At 39.3% G+C, this 17,945-nt stretch overlaps 2 protein-coding genes across 2 annotated transcripts in view; one reads left to right on the forward strand and one right to left on the reverse strand.

Moving 5' to 3' along the window:
- The window catches only part of LOC148104118 (macrophage mannose receptor 1-like), a 126,430-nt gene that overhangs the window by 86,316 nt on the left and 22,169 nt on the right, over positions 1 to 17,945 (reverse strand). The window lies entirely within an intron of this gene.
- Positions 6,632 to 8,716, forward strand: LOC118455832 (sterile alpha motif domain-containing protein 9-like). The gene has a single exon (XM_035915807.2). It carries the CDS (start codon positions 6,632 to 6,634, stop codon positions 8,714 to 8,716), a length of 2,085 nt encoding a protein of 694 aa, XP_035771700.2.

Genomic DNA, 17,945 nt, shown 5'->3' on the forward strand with positions numbered 1-17,945 from the left:
CAAAAATACAAATGCAATTGCTTTTATAATGTCAGTGTTTGAAGCCCCTTCTCGCGTTTTCCAAGAACATTATTTGCATTTTTTACAGGCAATGGTCAATTTTAAGAGATAAATGCAGACAGCGAAGTTCCACTCACTGGCATCTTCGTCCACATATGGCGATGAATCCAGGCCCTGAAGATCCCCAATGACTTCTTTTCTTTTGACACATCTTCTGTCACCTGTTACTAAGCAAACTCAAACGCCACGGGTTGCTGAATGGTTTCAGGCCTTTGCTCAGGCCTGTTTCTAGATTATATGTACTATATGTGTTTTGTAAGCGCGTATGCAGTTTTAACCTTCTATAGCTCCAAGTCACTTACACAATAGATCGCCCGGACAACGCGCCGAACGAGGCTTATGACCTTTCCTTAATAACCATCTTAATACAATGTCAATACTGTAGATTATATTGTTAATGCAATGTTAATGCTGCAGTGGACGAGAGCAACTGGGGTCAAGCGAAGGAACGGCGTTTGTCCAGTTGGTCTCCCTCGTTTATTAATCTATTGATTAATAAATTCATTTAAAAGATGTGGGACAAGTCCATGTAGAACCATATTTATACAACAGGTATACTTAATTTAATTCAATTATATCATCAAAATTAATTTTATTTCATTTTATTTTGTTACAGTGATTACATAATGATAGTCTTTTATTAAAACAAACAAACAAAAACAAAAAAATGGGGAGCTAATACGATAAATATTATATACATATAATACATATAATATACATATAATACATATAATATATATATATATATATATATATATATATTCTTTTATGTTTACATGCTACTCAGATTTAGAAATAAAATTATTTTGTCTTTACATTGTGAAAATGGCTTGTGGACATCTCTATTGAAATTATGAGGGCTCAAATTTCAAACTACCCCTTGATGCTTGACTTGTAACTTTTTATAAAACTTTTTATAAAATGAAATGAAATTTTGATCCATTAAATGAACTAAAGTTGTTAAAAAAAAAAAAAGAGAAATCAGCTTCTGATGAGGACCTTACTGACATTCACTGAGTGAACTTTAATAACTGATGGTTTGCTGTACAGTTCATTCTTCATATATTTAGCATTTTAAGGAATGATCTGATTTGTATCTTAATAATTTAAAAACAAAACCAATATCTTGTTGATAGTGATACTGATATAATGATATAATGATACTGCATTATATTATACTAACTGGCAACCTAAACACATAGAGCAGGAAGCTGACCATATACAGGACTGCAGGACTTTTCATTTCATTTTCAGTTCTGCTGAAACGTGTGAGCCATTGAAGGTATTTTCACTCATGCACAAACAGCAATATAGTTGTTATCACTAGCATGCTAAATCCCTCAGGAGAAATGACATAACAGTGGAACATAAACTCAACACCCAAGAGACGGGAAATGTGCAGTAAGCAGCAGGTGTGGCTCAGGTTGTTTAAATCCCATTCTTGGGCTCTCCAGTCATCCACAGAAAGCAGATGTTGTTTGTTTTTAAAATACTTGATGCCAAATGTTTTGCTAATTATATATGCTACTCTGAAAACTCTCTCTGTTCATACACTGTTGGAAAAGAAGCTTTCTTCTGATTTCCTACCGTTTGAAAATACTATGTTATTTTGCTTGTATTTTATTACTATGTAGAAGAAGCCAACCAACCAATTCCTCTCCATACAGACAAATTAGCAGGCAGACTTAAAAGTTATTATGAAATGTTTATCTCTCTACGTCACCACTCTGACAGGTGTAAGATTGAATATCAAACTCATTTTCTTTTTCCAAATGAATGACTAAACGGTATTTCACGATTTGTGCAGGAGGCCAGGTTTTGGTTGTTCAGAGCAAAAGCTTTTGCCATCCTATGCTAAACATAAAGTGTTTATCATTTACATCCATCGTGGAAGCAGAAGTTTTATGTAATAACTACTGGAAACTGTGTGTTTCAGAGTATGTGAAACAAAACCCAGAGTCCAAAAACACACAGCTGTTCTCTTTGTTGGTGCTGCTGAACGCATATCTTCCTAATTCTTACCTCCGTATGGATGAGTGTCAACAGATCCTTGGACCACCTGATCTAATCCATGGAGGTCCTCCCTTTAACGAATGAATGGAGCCTTTCACCTTTTTGATCAAGCTAGGCGATTGGCTCCAGCAGATCCCAGGAACAACATCTGAGATCTCTGTCCAGAAGAGCGCAGTCCTGGGAACAGCTAAGATACTGCGCAGGGCCCTCAAGCTCCCAGGCGTCTGGTAGAGGACCTGAGCTTGAAGGATTGACCGCCCACAGGGGCGAGTGGGGAATTTTATATATATATATATATATATATATATATATATATATATATATATATATATATAAATATAAAAAGACCTGAAATCAGCTAATTGTGATAAAGAGGACTTTACTGACTTTCATTGATTGAACTGTATTTACTTTGCAGTCCATTCTTCTCTCTATTTATATTTATCGTTTTCAGAAATTTATCTTAATGATTTGATAATAAAAACAAAACACCTTAATGATACTGCATTATATTATTGTAACTGGAAACCTAAAAACACATGACAGGCAAACTACAGTGGGGCAAAAAAGTATTTAGTCAGCCACCGATTGTGCAAGTTCCCCCACTTAAAATGATGACAGAGGTCAGTAATTTGCACCAGAGGTACACTTCAACTGTGAGAGACAGAATGTGAAAAAAAAATCCATGAATTCACATGGTAGGATTTGTAAAGAATTTATTCGTAAATCAGGGTGGAAAATAAGTATTTGGTCACCTCAAACAAGGAAAATCCCTGGCTCTCACAGACCTGTAACGTCTTCTGTAAGAAGCTTTTCTGTCCCCCACTCGTTACCTGTATGAATGGCACCTGTTTGACCTCATCATCTGTATAAAAGACACCTGTCCACAGCCTCAACCAGTCAGACTCCAAACTCCGCCATGGCCAAGACCAAAGAGCTTTCGAAGGACACCAGGAAAAGAATTGTAGACCTGCACCAGACTGGGAAGAGTGAATCTACAATAGGCAAGCAGCTTGGTGTGAAAAAATCAACTGTGGGAGCAATCATCAGAAAATGGAAGACATACAAGACCACTGATAATCTCCCTCGATCTGGGGCTCCACGCAAGATCTCATCCCGTGGGGTCAAAATGATCATGAGAACGGTGAGCAAAGATCCCAGAACCACACGGGGGGACCTGGTGAATGACCTGCAGAGAGCTGGGACCAAAGTAACAAAGGTCACCATCAGTAACACACTACAACGGCAGGGAATCAAATCCCGCAGTGCCAGACGTGTTCCGCTGCTGAAGCCAGTGCATGTCCAGGCCCGTCTGAAGTTTGCCAGAGAGCACATGGATGATACAGCAGAGGATTGGGAGAATGTCATGTGGTCAGATGAAACCAAAGTAGAACTTTTTGGTATAAACTCAACTCGTCGTGTTTGGAGGAAGAAGAATACTGATTGCATCCCAAGAACACCATACCTACTGTGAAGCATGGGGGTGGAAACATCATGCTATAGGGCTGTTTTTCTGCCAAGGGGACAGGACGACTGATCCGTGTTAAGGACAGAATGAATGGGGCCAAGTATCGTGAGATTTTGAGCCAAAACCTCCTTCCATCAGTGAGAACTTTGAAGATGAAACGAGGCTGGGTCTTCCAACATGACAATGATCCAAAACACACCGCCCGGGCAACAAAGGAGTGGCTCCGTAAGAAGCATTTGAAAGTCCTGGAGTGGCCTAGCCAGTCTCCAGACCTCAACCCCATAGAAAATCTGTGGCGGGAGTTGAAAGTCCGTGTTGCTCGGCGACAGCCCCAAAACATCACTGCTCTTGAGAAGATCTGCATGGAGGAATGGGCCAAAATACCAGCTACTGTGTGTGCAAACCTGGTAAAGACCTATAGTAAACGTTTGACCTCTGTTATTGCCAACAAAGGTTATGTTACAAAGTATTGAGTTGTATTTTTGTTATTGACCAAATACTTATTTTCCACCCTGATTTACGAATAAATTCTTTACAAATCCTACCATGTGAATTCATGGATTTTTTTTTCACATTCTGTCTCTCACAGTTGAAGTGTACCTCTGGTGCAAATTACTGACCTCTGTCATCATTTTAAGTGGGGGAACTTGCACAATCGGTGGCTGACTAAATACTTTTTTGCCCCACTGTATTTACAAGAAAACATCACTTTTCATTTTCATTTTCATTTCTGCTGAAACATGTGCAAGGCATTGAAGGTATTTTTACTCATGCACAAGCATTAATACAATTGTCTCACTAACATGTTTGATCACCAAGAAGTGACACAGTTTTGTAAACGGACTCAGGCGCAGACCAGGAGACCTTTGCAGAAACTGATAGTGCGTTTATTTACAGTGGTGTCACCGGGTGATTATATATATACAAGGTGCTCGGGGAAGGGATCCGGGGCTCCAGGGGGGAAGGGTCCAAAACCACACTCTGCTCTTTCAGCCAACAATCCCACTCTTTTCCCACTCCAGTCGCTCCTCTCGCTCACTCGGGGGTACAAGGACAGGGGGGAATCTACGCACACACACAGAAAATCCAATTAGCACTAGATCACAAGGAAACTCACAGACTTAGGCCGATTGCTGAAGCACTAACGCGGGTGACTCAACGTTCCAGCGATGAGTAGTGTAGGTCTGCCATCTTAAAAAGCCCTTCTGATTGTAGTAACCAGCGCCAGGTGTGATGATGAGCACAGGTGTGTGGGCCAGGGGCGGGCCCACAGTGAGCACCGCTGTGGCTGGGGAAAGAGGGAGAGAGAGAGAGAGCACAAGAACAAAACACATGTTGCCTAACACGGAATCAGCCGGTGAGGCACGGGGACCGTGACAAGAAGAGATGAAATCACTCTCAGCACAATGAAAGATATACGTAACACCAAAGAGACAGGAATGTGCAGTATGCAGCAGGCGTGGCTCGGGTTGTTTAAATTTCAATCTTGCGCTCTCCACTCATCCACACACCTGCTGCAGCTCCAACAGGTCTCTTATCAGGTGAGTAGGCAAAAATATTAGTTGCTTGTTTGTAAAAGATTTCAGAGTACACAATACATGTTTTTTGCGGGGTTTATAACATGTGCTACTACTGTACACTTAACAGAAGTAACAAATGTCACATGTAATAATGTATGATATAAAACAAAAAAGATGTAATCTTGTTTATTATGGTTTATTGGCAAAGTACCTAAACAATAGTTGACTCTATTAGTGTAGGTTTTTCTTGACTTGCTGCTGTCCTTATGTTTGTTTTTTTTTTACCGCCGTTACGTATTTAAAATACAAAATATGAGTAACTGTATTCCGTTACAGTTACCGTTTAAAAAGGTGGTATTTAGAATACAGTTACGTTGTTGAAATAAATGGATTACACGGCGGTACTTCCCTGTTTCATATTGTCGTGGGTCAGGCCTGTTTGGGTTTTGTTTGACAGCTACGTTCTGTTGTTCCAGGTGGCAGCGTTACGGTTGCCATGGTTACAGAGTGACGCTCTCTCTCTGCGTGTTTCCTGGGTGAGAGAGGCCTTTTTGTTGTGTTGTGCTAAGCTAATAGGCAGAAGGCTACAGGTATAGCTCTAAAGAATGTAGCATCATGGGCAGTGTAGTCCGTGCTGCAGGGAGAATGGACTGCCATACTCGTTATGTGTCTGTGAGTGAGGGAGGGAGAAAAAGGAAAAGTACGAGCTGTCATCGAGCAAAAATGGGAGCTGAGAGCATGTAAATATAATAATAACCACTGCAGCCATGAAGAGTGCCTGACAAGCCCAGCTGTAAGTAAGCTATTAAGACTCGACTGTACACCGTGTTCGTGTTTTCCTCCAAAAACAATAAGTTCCGTTGGAGCAGCCTTTCAACGCCTCTCTCTGTCTCTCGCTAGCAAAGTTGAATACATTTTAAAAGTAACCTTCCCAACACTGCTAAACAGTATATTGTATTGTTTGTATTTTATTACTATGTACAAGAAGTCAACCAACAAATTGTCATTGCTATCCATACAGCCAAATTAGCAGGCAGACTTCAAAGTTATTATGAAAAGTTTATAACTCTACTTCACCACTCTGATAAATGTAAGATTGAATATCACACTGATTTTTTGTTTTTCCAAATTCTAATGAAAACAGTATTTTCATTATTTTCTTTAGAAAAGTATGTGTTGAAAAGGTTTTTGGTTGTTCAGAGCAAAACCTATTGCAATCGGATGTTAAACAGAAAGTGCTTATTACATGACAGCTGAGAGATTTATGAAATGTGGAAAACTTTAGAGCTCCCATGTTTCAAGCAATAATTATATGAAATTATAAGTGTATAAGCTTAAATGTTGGAAGTAACAGAAGTTGTATACATCTGTCTGTGTGGTTGTTAAGATCTTTTTTGTCAATGAATATATGTTTAAATTATGTACAATATTATCTATTTGGTATATTTTAAAATGAATAGATCATTTACATCCATCTCATCCTCATTTCTCCAGGTGTCTGATTTCAGCACCAGAAGGAATAAAGAAAAAAAACCATACATTTCATCTCTTGAAGTTTGAACTCATTGCAATGAACCGAAATTCAGCAGAAACTGAGATGGCTGACATCAGCGATGACGTGGAAGCAGAGATTTTATGTAATAACTACTGGAAACTGTGCGTTTCAGAGTTTGTGAAACAAAACCCAGAGTCCCAAAACACACAGCTGTTCTCACTGTTGGTGTTGTTGAACGCATATCTTCCTAATTCTTACCTCCGTATAGATGAGTGTCAACAGATCCTTGGACCACCTGATCTAATCCATGGAGGTCCTCCCTTTAACGAACGAATGGAGCCTTTCACCTTTTTGATCAGTCCAGTCCCTGAACATGTGACAATAAATCACCCAGTGATTGCACAAAGATCTGTGGAGCTGCTGCATGATTTGAAGATTAACAGAAGCACTACAGTGAAAAAATTAATGCACTTACTATGTGGATCTGAGAGTGAACTACGAATTGCCCAATACGTCAAAGATTTGCTAACAAAGAGAGAAATGAGTGAGGATGGTCAAGAGAAATTCTCAAAGTTGATCAGGGATATTTTGACACGAGAGAGGTTTTACCATGCTGTGTCTGCACTGAAATGTGCATCAGAAAAATTTGAAACAAATCCTATTTTTCCTCAAACTATTTCTCGTCTGTATCAAAAGAAGGATACGACTAAAGCTGAAGCATGGGCGAGAGAGGCGATTGAAAGAGCTCCAAACAACTCTTACATGGCTGACACGCTCGCACAAGTTTATAAGAAACGCTTGATTGATCCTGGTGAGGGTATTTTTAAAAAGGCACGAGAAGCCTTCCAAGCATTTAAAGATGTGGAGAAGAAAGCTGAGAATGAAGCGCTCTCAGAGACGATGGAGGCGGCTGAGGCTGAAAGCATGTCGGATACCTTCAACAACAGAGGCCGCTTTGGTTTCATTCAAGTGGCAAATATTGCTTTTGAGAAACTCAACTACTGCCCTGCAGATATAAAAACAAAAGTTGAAGAGGAGTTCAACTTTTTTGAATGGTATCTAACCTACTCCAAACCTGGCATGAGTACTCTGGAGCCACATTACTTCTGGAAGGATGTTGCACTCTGTTACGAGCACTACACAAACAAAAGAGCAGTAGACTCCACCAGCTTTCCAGGCCTCCTTGATCTGCTGAACCATGGACTTTTCATGTCAAAGGGAAGACATGCTCAATTTGAGGAACCTGAAATAACTCTGTCTGATTTAGAATCAATTCAAGAATGTCTGAAGGCTGCATACGAGAAAAATGTTGAAGATATCAAACTAGCAGAGAGCTACATCCTCTCCAACATCCTCTTAAGCAACAAGAAGCCAGATTCTCCTAAACTCAGCCCAGTGAATGAACTCAAAAACATCATTCACACATTCTTGGAAAGAGAAGAAGGAAGTAGGAGACCTGAGTTTTATCTTTTGGTGCTGATGTTGTTTTGGCCTGAAAATCAGCTTCAGGTGCCACAAAACAAGAACGATGAAGAAGTCGGACAAAAGGCCACAGAGGACAGTAAGTCAGCAGACTCAACCTGGGAGGACAAGGACACTGATGAGAAACGAGACAAAGAACCTGGGGAACCTGCACAGCTTCCTGCTGACCTCATGTTTGACATCAACCTGCAACAGTATGTCACATTCATGGAGGAAGCATTTAAGAAAGCCGACTATGCCAAGTACCTGCGAGGACGTTACTTGTTGCCATTGTTTTTTCTGGGAAAAGGCTCCGGACTGAGCAAATGGATCCACAGATCCAGGCTGGATGCAATAGTGGAGGAGAAGGTGGATGCTGAGTTAAAGGACAAACAAAATAAAAAGGAGAAGATGAGGCGGATCAATCATCTGTGGCTCAGTGGGAAAGTGTGGCACATTACAGATATCAGAGATATCCTACTTCCGGTCCAGATCGAGCCGAGTTCTTCTGCAGAGTCACAGGAGCTTGAAGAACAGGAAGTGTGTGTTTGTGTAGGAGACCAGAAAATAAAGGCAAGAACAGAAGCTCAACCACCTGAACCAACGCTGCCAACAAGGCTGTTCTACTTGGGCTTCACCATTCAGGCTCCTGTTGTCTTTGAAGTGGGAGTCCTTAACTCTGAGAGTGACCGTCAGTGAACTCTATTATGGACATTTACTTTACTGAGTTTACTGTGAAAAACAGTAAAAGTAAAGCACGAGTCATACCTGAAAAATCTCAGATGACTGCATGTGTAGATAAAGAAGAAATATTAATATTAAAATAACAGTAATTTTTACAAATTTATTTTTCAGTTTGCTGAAAAGCTTTCTGATACCTAATTTAAGTTTCTGTTTCGCCAGTTATAATGTTGTTTGAATATGTATTTTCCTACATTTGATGAATTTCAGGTTTCATTAATGCAACATATTTGTGACTGTAATCACTGCTTTAAAAATGCTTTTGTAAATGTAATAAAAATATGTACACTTGAACATGAACAGGGATTATCTCCTTCATGTCTTTTTTCAGATTTCAGCTACAGATGTGCACGAAGTGATTTTAACCAAGTTTACCATCATAACAAATGAATAAAAAAAACTTTTATTGTCCTGGGTCGTTGACCCAGCGTTTTGTGTTTCCTTTTGGTTTCATCTCGTGTTTTGTGTTAATTCTTATTTTGTATTAGTTCTTAGGGTTTGGTTCTTGTGTTTATTGCTTCAATGTTTTATCAACCCTACCTGTGTCTGTCCTCTGTGCTCTGTTTGTGCTCCCGAATTTGTGTTGTAAAACAGTGTGTGTTTCCTATTTTACTTTGTAGGTCTGTGTCTCTTCTTGTGAATTAGGTTCAGTTGTGCTCAGTTGTATCTCCTGCTGTCCTTATGTTTTCAGGTCTGTTTGTTAGTTTTCCCAGTTTAGGTTTATGTTCAGTTCTGCCCTCACCTTGGTTATGGTTCACTGTAAATAAAACTCACTCGCACCTGCGCCGCTGTCTGCTATGTGGATCCTCCTTCTCACCTCCACACGACTGCTGCCACAGCCGTGACATTTATATGCTGTTATATTTTATTTATATGTCAGAAGTTTCAAGTCATTGGCAGCTGGTAAAAAGAGTCTAAGTCTAATCTGAATGTCATCCATGACTGCAGTTTAGTCACCACACCAACAACTTTAAAACAAAACATTTAAAATCTTGCAGTCAAATTAGGTGGAGAGGGGCACATTCTCAAATGCTTCTTTATTCTCAGGCCACAAAATTCCATCATTGAATGGTTTACTGTTTTTTGGGATTTTGTGGGAAATCACAAACGTCACTGTTCCTTTCCCTGGATGTGTGAAGCTTTGTAGTCCGTCAAGTTCTCATGTTTCGCTGCGTTTTTACTCTTGTACATGTGATTCAAACTGTAATCCTTAAACACAGCAATCTGCTCTCTATAAAATAAACACATGGCTATGTCAGTTAAATTTGTAAAAAAAAAAAAAAAGACGCTGTCAAGATAGCGCCTATTTGCAAAAGTGCTTCATTGTTTGTGCATTGTTTCTGGAAATGCCGCTGCCAGCTCACCTTGGAAGTTGGAATGGCCGGAGTTTGCACAGCTCTCAGTATAAACCCAGCTGGCTGTCGCCTCTCTGAGGCTTTCATATCAGGTCTTTGTTTCCTTTATAAAGGCAGTTGAATATGCTGCTGGCCAAGGGCGTAGATTTGGTTTTGGCATTGGTGGGGACCGAACCCTGCCCTGTTTCTTTTTTTTTTTCCTTTTTGTCTTTGCTTCTTGATAACAAAAGGAGAAATATACTTGCCTACATATGCTATTCTACGTGCTTTTAAACCATTTAAAATTACAATTCATATTTTTATATGTGAATTATATAATGTTAAATTACTATTAAACAAATGACTGACTAAGTATTTTAGGCTTTAGTTTACTTCAGCCATATTCCATATAAATCAGGTATCATACAAAAATAAAAATAGCTTCAAATAGAGTCATGACAATAAAAGAATATGACTTTAAGTACTTAACAACATTACTTCAGTTGTACTACACCAACATCTCTTATATGCATAAGCACTAAGGAAACACTGAATGACCTGGTGGTTTTTGTCCATAAAACTACTCGTCTAAGATTACCACAAAGTAAAAGATCTCTCAGCAAAATTATGCAACATTTTAGGCACTATTGCCGCGATCAAATCAGTGAGCTGGGATCTTTTTATTCTAAACATGAACTACTGTTACAGCAACAGACATGGACTACTGGTGCCCCACACAACAACTCAATGTCCACTATGTGAGGGAGCCACACACATGCCTTCTCCTCTCATTAACTGAGATAAACTGCTGGCATATTTGTTTTACATCTATACTGTCCAGTCTCTCCTGGTGGACATACAGCAGCATTGTTTAATCTCATTTGAGTCATTGTTAACTTTAGCCATGTTTTTAGTCTTCTGAGAGCACTGAAGCTTCTTTCAGCCTCAGTACATGCGTTTTATCCTCAGATTGCAATTATTATTATTCTGTGCTTGATGTGCCTCACCTTTGGCCCTGGCTCTTCCCCTCTGAGTGCACGAGGACATATTGCCACCTGATAAAATAACACATGGATTCGTGCCATATAAAAAGTGAGACATGTCAATTCAGATTCTTTGTCAAATATACACTAATGAAACAATTTACATCAGCAGCCTAACAATTGTCATGATAATAAATACTAGTTAATCTATAGCACCAAATCATCAGTCAGTCACCCGTGACCTCGCCTCTTCACCTCTGTCTGAGCTACAACATGGCAGAGCTGCCTCTGTCACCTGATAAATAACAGTGAGACATTCCACATACATGCAGTCACACATGTGCTTCAAATACAGTCATGAACCACCAGGTCATCATCCAATTCCACCTGTGATCTTGTGTCACCATTACTCTCTGAGCTTTGTGTTGGTTCTTCTGTCACCTGACAAATAGGACATACATGACAATAAGAATAAAATGTGGAGCTGCTTCAGTGTTTCTGTCAGTTTGTGCAGATCTTGACTCATCAGTAATGTTTGTAGGGTGAGTGCATTTTTAAAACAATTTGTGCAAACTGCACTACAAGGTGGAATTATTGCAAAATCAGGACTATTCATGACTATGACCTATGAATATGTCAGTACCATTAGGACGAAATTATTGTGTAACCAACATTTTAACGTTAGACATATAATTTTAACAGCCTCTGTAAACTAATATCCTGGCTCGCTCGAGGCTGCCGTTTTCTCTGACAGTTTCAATCAAAATTAGAAATGCTGCTCTGAGACTGAGATAACTAATAGTGCTGCCTGTTGTGCAGTTAGTTTCCAAAACACGTTATTTGTGGTTACATGCAATTTTAGACTGATGTGGGCCAAAGCCTAGCATAGCCTGCAACGTTATTATGACGGACACATTTTATGAGTGAACTTGACTTTAAGTGACTTACAGGTTTCTTTGAAAAATACTTTCTTATATCCAGGTTCTTCCTCTTTGCTGCCATCCTCCTCTCCTCCTCGCAGCGCAGGCTTGCCGCTGCTAAAACTAAACAGAGCTCCCTGAAAGGCACAGCCAATCACATTGGCCATATTTGTTACATGAGGTAGAGAACGTAATTTAACTCTTTCTGCACCGCTGGGTGAATGAGACGCTGACAGATTGTTTTTTGTTTTTTGTTTTTTTCCTTCTTACTATCGGGTTTGTTTTTCTTTACTCGAAGAGATCAAATTATTAGTGGGGACATTTCAATAATCGCTGGATATTGGTGGGGACATGTCCCTTCCGTCCATGCCAAATCTACGCCCTTGCTGCTGGCTATCGGCCCTATCCAGGGTATGTTTCTGTTATCTGGGCTCACCCACCCTAACACCAGGACCTGGATAAATGCTTGCACAAAGTGGGTTTTCAACTCAAGTTAACCCAGGGTTTCCCAGCGAATTCACACGAAAAGGGTGTTGACAGCATCAAACTAATCTACGAATCTAATCCATGGGTCATATGCCAGATGAGAGTACAATAATAGATTCTCTGAATCTATTATTGTACGATCTACTGTACAATATAAATCTCATTGAGGTGACCGTTGTTGTGATTTGGCTCTATGTAAATAAAATTGAATTTAATTGAAGCAGAACAGGATTTATACACAAAAATCAACAAATGAATACACACACATTCCTGTACCAATGCGATGCACCGTTTGCTTTTCATTTCATGAGTAACATAACATTAGCTTTAGCATGTTGCTGATTTAAAATCTATCCCCCATCACATGATCACCTAATCCATGCTATAAATCAAAGGCTCATTGAAAACATGGCACTTCCATCTGACTATAAACCAAAACGATACAACCTGCTCCGACAGTTTGACTTAATATTCTCTCAGCTGCAGACTCGCTGCAGTTTGAGTGTTTGAGAGCAAAGATTAGATATCAAAACAAAAGTCTGTGTACACATTTGATTACAGGTCAGCAATTACAGGGTCTCTGTTTTAAGATCAAATATGTAAAATTGTTTTCAGCCAACATGAAAAGGGAATAAAGTTGCACCTATGACCATATTACAGATGCTCATCTGGGACACACAGACACAACACAGACTTTACAAGCAGATTCTGCTGTTTTAGCTCTTTTCTGGAGAATTGATTTGTCAGCGGGTGGTGATTTGAAACCCGTTAATCTCTAATCTGGATGTCTTTCTGCATGCTCAGTAATCAAGGTGAGGAAATCCCAAAAAGTTGATTCTGTTCATCTGGACGTAGCGTTTTCAGTGGGAGAAACATTTCGACAGTCTAGTAACTTCTTCAGTTGCTACTGACTGCAGGTTTCAACAAAGGTTGGGGAAACAGAATCACCTTTTTTGGACTCTAATCTGGATCTTAACCTGGTCTGGAACGGGTTAGATTTACATCATAAGTTACTGTGGCGATTAAGAAGTGAACCACCTTTGTCACACAGAAGGGCTGCTTCATAGGCTTCAGATGGAACTCGATGGGCAACTTTGAAAGGGGAACACCTACTTCAAGTCACTTGGTTAGTACATAAAAAAAGTGCTTGCATTCACACGCTATGCATAATTACAACCACACACTGCACTCAGTGTAATGTAGTCACATTTACAAAAGTGCAAAAATCTCTTTTAGATTGCAGAGGCAAAGTGAGAGACAAACAGCAGAGACATTTATCAATCCTCTGCTCTGTTTGTGTCCATTTGTTTGTAGATCTGAAAACTGAATTCTTCTCACAGTGATGCATGTATTGATAGTCCTAAAAATAAATATATATATTTTTAAAACATGATCAAATGTGGAAAATATGTAGGCTGTTCTGGGCTGTTGGGTAGTTTTGGTATACAAATTAAATTGTATTGTGTCATACTGAAGTACGATTAACTTAATAAAATAAAAAATAATAAACTATTTTATGTCACAAGTGGGGCAGCACAGTGGCACGGTAGTTATCACTGTTGCTGCACAGCAAGAAGGTCCTGAGTTCGGGGTGTCGGGGTCTTTCTGTGTGGAGTTTGCATGTTCTCCCCGTGTTTGCGTGGGTTCCCTCCGGGTACTCCGGCTTCCTCCCACTGTCCAAAGACATGCAGTTAGTGGGGATAGGTTAATTGGTTAATCCAAATTGCCCATAGGTGTGAATGTGGGAGTGAATGTGAGCGCGAATGGTTGTCTGTTCCTGTGTGTTGGCCCTGCAACAGACTGGCGACCTGTCCAGGGTGTACCCCGCCTCTCGCACTATGACAGCTGGGATAGGCTCCAGAGCCCCCCGCGGCCCTGAAAAGGATAAGCGGAAGCGAATGGATGGATGGATGGATGAATGGATGTCACAAGTGCAGTACGGAGGAAAAAACAAACAGATGTTCACCAATAGAGGGTGTCAGACACCAGTGTGTGCGTGCTGTCCTCGTTAAAACAGGTATGACTAGGGCGGCAGCTATCAATTATTTTATTAATGCAGTAATCTATCAATTATTCCATTGATTAATGGAAAAATAGATTAATAGGAAATACATTTGTGTTATTTATAAGCAATAAAAAAGCAGGTCTTTCATTGATTTCCATTTTAGAAATTGCAAGGTTGTAAAGTTGATCTGCCTGCATCTGTCAAAAAAAAAAAAACCCCCACCTAAACCCTTTGATTGTATTCATGTGCCATACTGAAATCAAATGTTTTATAGAAAACGTTTTCTTGAATGCAAAAATAATTAATAATCTTAAGTGCAGCCGAAGGTCAAAGTCAAATAAAATAATTTATACGCAATCTAAAATAAGGCATAAAAAATGTACCTTGACTCTGTCTTTGTTGAAGGCGTTTGACATTAATAGGAGACAAGTTTTTGTGAAAAAAGGCGTTATGATGGATTAGTTATTAATTAACATTAACAGTGGCCAACTTACCAACACTCAGGTCAGTGGCTCAGAGTTTAGTTACCCATATACATTGTTATTGGCTCGTGAAAAAGCTTTAATTTTTTATATTTTTAAATATTCATGCAATTGATACAACTTTTAATATTTTTTCACTTTCAATCTTAAAAATGTAAAGAAAGTCTTGAAATTAATGTGGTGTGGTACAAACCATCCGCTCTAGACCACTGTTTGCTGCAGGTATCGATTTCATGGAAAATAGTACGTGCTTCCCTCTTGTGGCGATGCCACGCAATTACATCTACATAATCCCAAATAAAAAACTGTGAATTAATGCAATAAAGCGAAGCCTTTTACAACAATAATTTCTTCAAACAAATTACTACAAATGTCAGTTATGAGTATGTGTTTAACACTTACAGCTATATACTTATTTTCTATGGCGTTATTTTTGTGCCACTATTCTAAGCGCACATAAAAAAAAAAATTGAACGCACGTAAAAAGATTTTTGCAAGTGCAAGTGTTGCATTTTGACGAAAATGTTAGAGCACTTTTGCACATATTTAAAGTTTACACAGCACCATTCTGGCCTGAAAATGTATCTTAAAACTTTATTTTGTGATCTAGAAAGAGTAATATTTCAAACTTCGCCACTCTGCGTTCCTCTGCAACTTCCTCGTTTGAGTTTTGGACGAAATGCATTCTGGGTTTGGGTACAGTAGCTAGCGAGCTGATTGGAGACCAAAACAGCCAATCGGAATTTTTGCATCCAAGTCTGTGATTGTCTGGTTTTGTGGCACAAATATAACGGCGTACAGAAAGATTTGAACGTAGGGGCAGAAATGTTGAGAGCGCAAGCAACACATTGCAAGTGAAAATGTGGAAAATATGGATAATAGCAAACACTGAAATACATTTTTTGAACGCATCAATGAATTTTGTTCACTCAAATTTAGCTTTTCTTCTCTCAAAATAAATTTCTTCTCAAAATGCAACACTTGTACCTGTAAATTCTTCCCCCCCCCCCCCCCCCCCCACACACACACACACTCACACACACAAAACATATTAAGACTTGTACATTAACATAAACTGTTGTACACACACACATGTGAAGAGAGAGAGAGTATACATAGTATGCAAATGGCCACCAAACAGCCATCATAATTCTTCATACAATGAGAACAGGACAAATCAACAACTGACAATGACTAATCAATATTAAAATCTGTAACCTAATGTATTGTTTGGAGTTTAGTCTGTTACTGTTGCTATTTTTACCATTTCTTCTTAGAGCAACTGTAACTCACATAATTTCCTTAGAGATTAATAAAGTTTTCTGATTCTGATTGTTTCAGGATGACCTGCCATGATCCAATCACACATCTGCTTACCTGCATCTTTTGCTCGTTTCTCCTCTTCTTTTCTCTTTTTTCTAAACTGAGCACCTGATGGCTTTGAACTTTTCTTGTCCATCTTCCATTGGTTTTAATTTTGCACTCCAGTATGAAAACCCATCCCTCAACCCCAGGATCACCACAACATGACCTTAGTTCACAGATTCACTTTGTCTAAGGTTTATTTCTGGGATTTCACACAACCCAGGATTCAAATCACGAATACACAATGGTCTTGGATTTACATCATTATAAATGAAATGTGCTCTATTTGGAAGCAGCAGGTCTCCCTCCCCTTTCGACAGGTTGTGTGTGAGACTTTAAACCATCAAACTGTACCTCGAGTCCTAAAGTGTATATTTATTTTCTTACTCTTCTTATATATATTGTTTGTTTACTTGCACTTCTGTAACTGGAGCCTTGTCGTCTTGTCTCTCTATATACTGGACTGTATGTAGCGGAGATGACAATAAAGTTTACTTTGACTTCAGCAGCGAGCAGGCGCACCGAGGGCTCTCACGCTCACTTTTCATGTATAGAATTTCGAAAAAACATCGGTGCAAATGATAAATCTGTATCATAATGTCTGGTGTTTTCGTGTTTGTTGGTTTGTTTTTATTTATTTTTTTTATTTTGCGAGTTGGTTATTAGATGCTGCTCCAGCCAGCCAGAGAATTCCCCGCCGCCCCACCCTCTCCTCCCAGTGCCGCAAGCAGCAGGCGCACCTTGTAAACGAAGGGCGCCCTTACTCCCAGCAAATGGGCGATAGAAAACCAATCGGTGCCTGTACCATTCCCAATATGTGCTGGCTGACGTCGGGGCAGCATGAGTAGAAGCATTTTTTATTTTTTTTGCCGATGCCCGTGATGCCGCCCCCCACCACGATGCCGCCCCGGGCCACCGCCCATGTCGCCCGTATCTAAAACCGCTACTGAATATAAGGCTTTATTATATTTCCCATTCCTGTAGCCACACAGAGACACTCATCTGCCAAGGTCAAAGCTAAGTAGTTCTCTGGAACTCCAAGTGATTACCTGATGACATCGTCACTTACCAACAACACCATCTCCACACTGCATGCAAATCCATCTTACCATGGTGGATTTGCATGCAGTGTGAATATTTTAAAACTTAGCACACCTAAAACAACCACAGAAGTTACAGGGAAGCCACAGAGTACACAACGCATCATATCAGGTAATTTTTCATTATAAATAATTATTTGAACATAAAAAAAATAATAATCTATGTCCATTAATTCCTTTACTGGTAGCTACCAGTAAAGGAACTAATGGAAATAAAAAAATTTTTTTTTAAATTGCAATCGTTATGTTTAGTTTTTTAATCAAACTGTGCTTGTGTTAATTCCATGTAAAGTTCAATTTGTGTTACAGACATAATTTGAATCTGCTAACTTGAACTTTCTCCTCTATTTTACAATCATGAACCATAAACCCATCTGTGGAGGTAAATCAACATTTTCTGCTTTAATTTTTGGCCACCTCAAAATTTTCATAAGAATTTAAAACTCTTATGATAGCATATCTATGTATTCACAGTCTTTTCAGAGCTAATGACTTTAAGTGTGAGTGAAAAG

Source organism: Neolamprologus brichardi, chromosome 3 (assembly GCF_056152115.1).
Source record: "Neolamprologus brichardi isolate AB-2024 chromosome 3, ASM5615211v1, whole genome shotgun sequence".
Taxonomy (NCBI): domain Eukaryota; kingdom Metazoa; phylum Chordata; class Actinopteri; order Cichliformes; family Cichlidae; genus Neolamprologus; species Neolamprologus brichardi.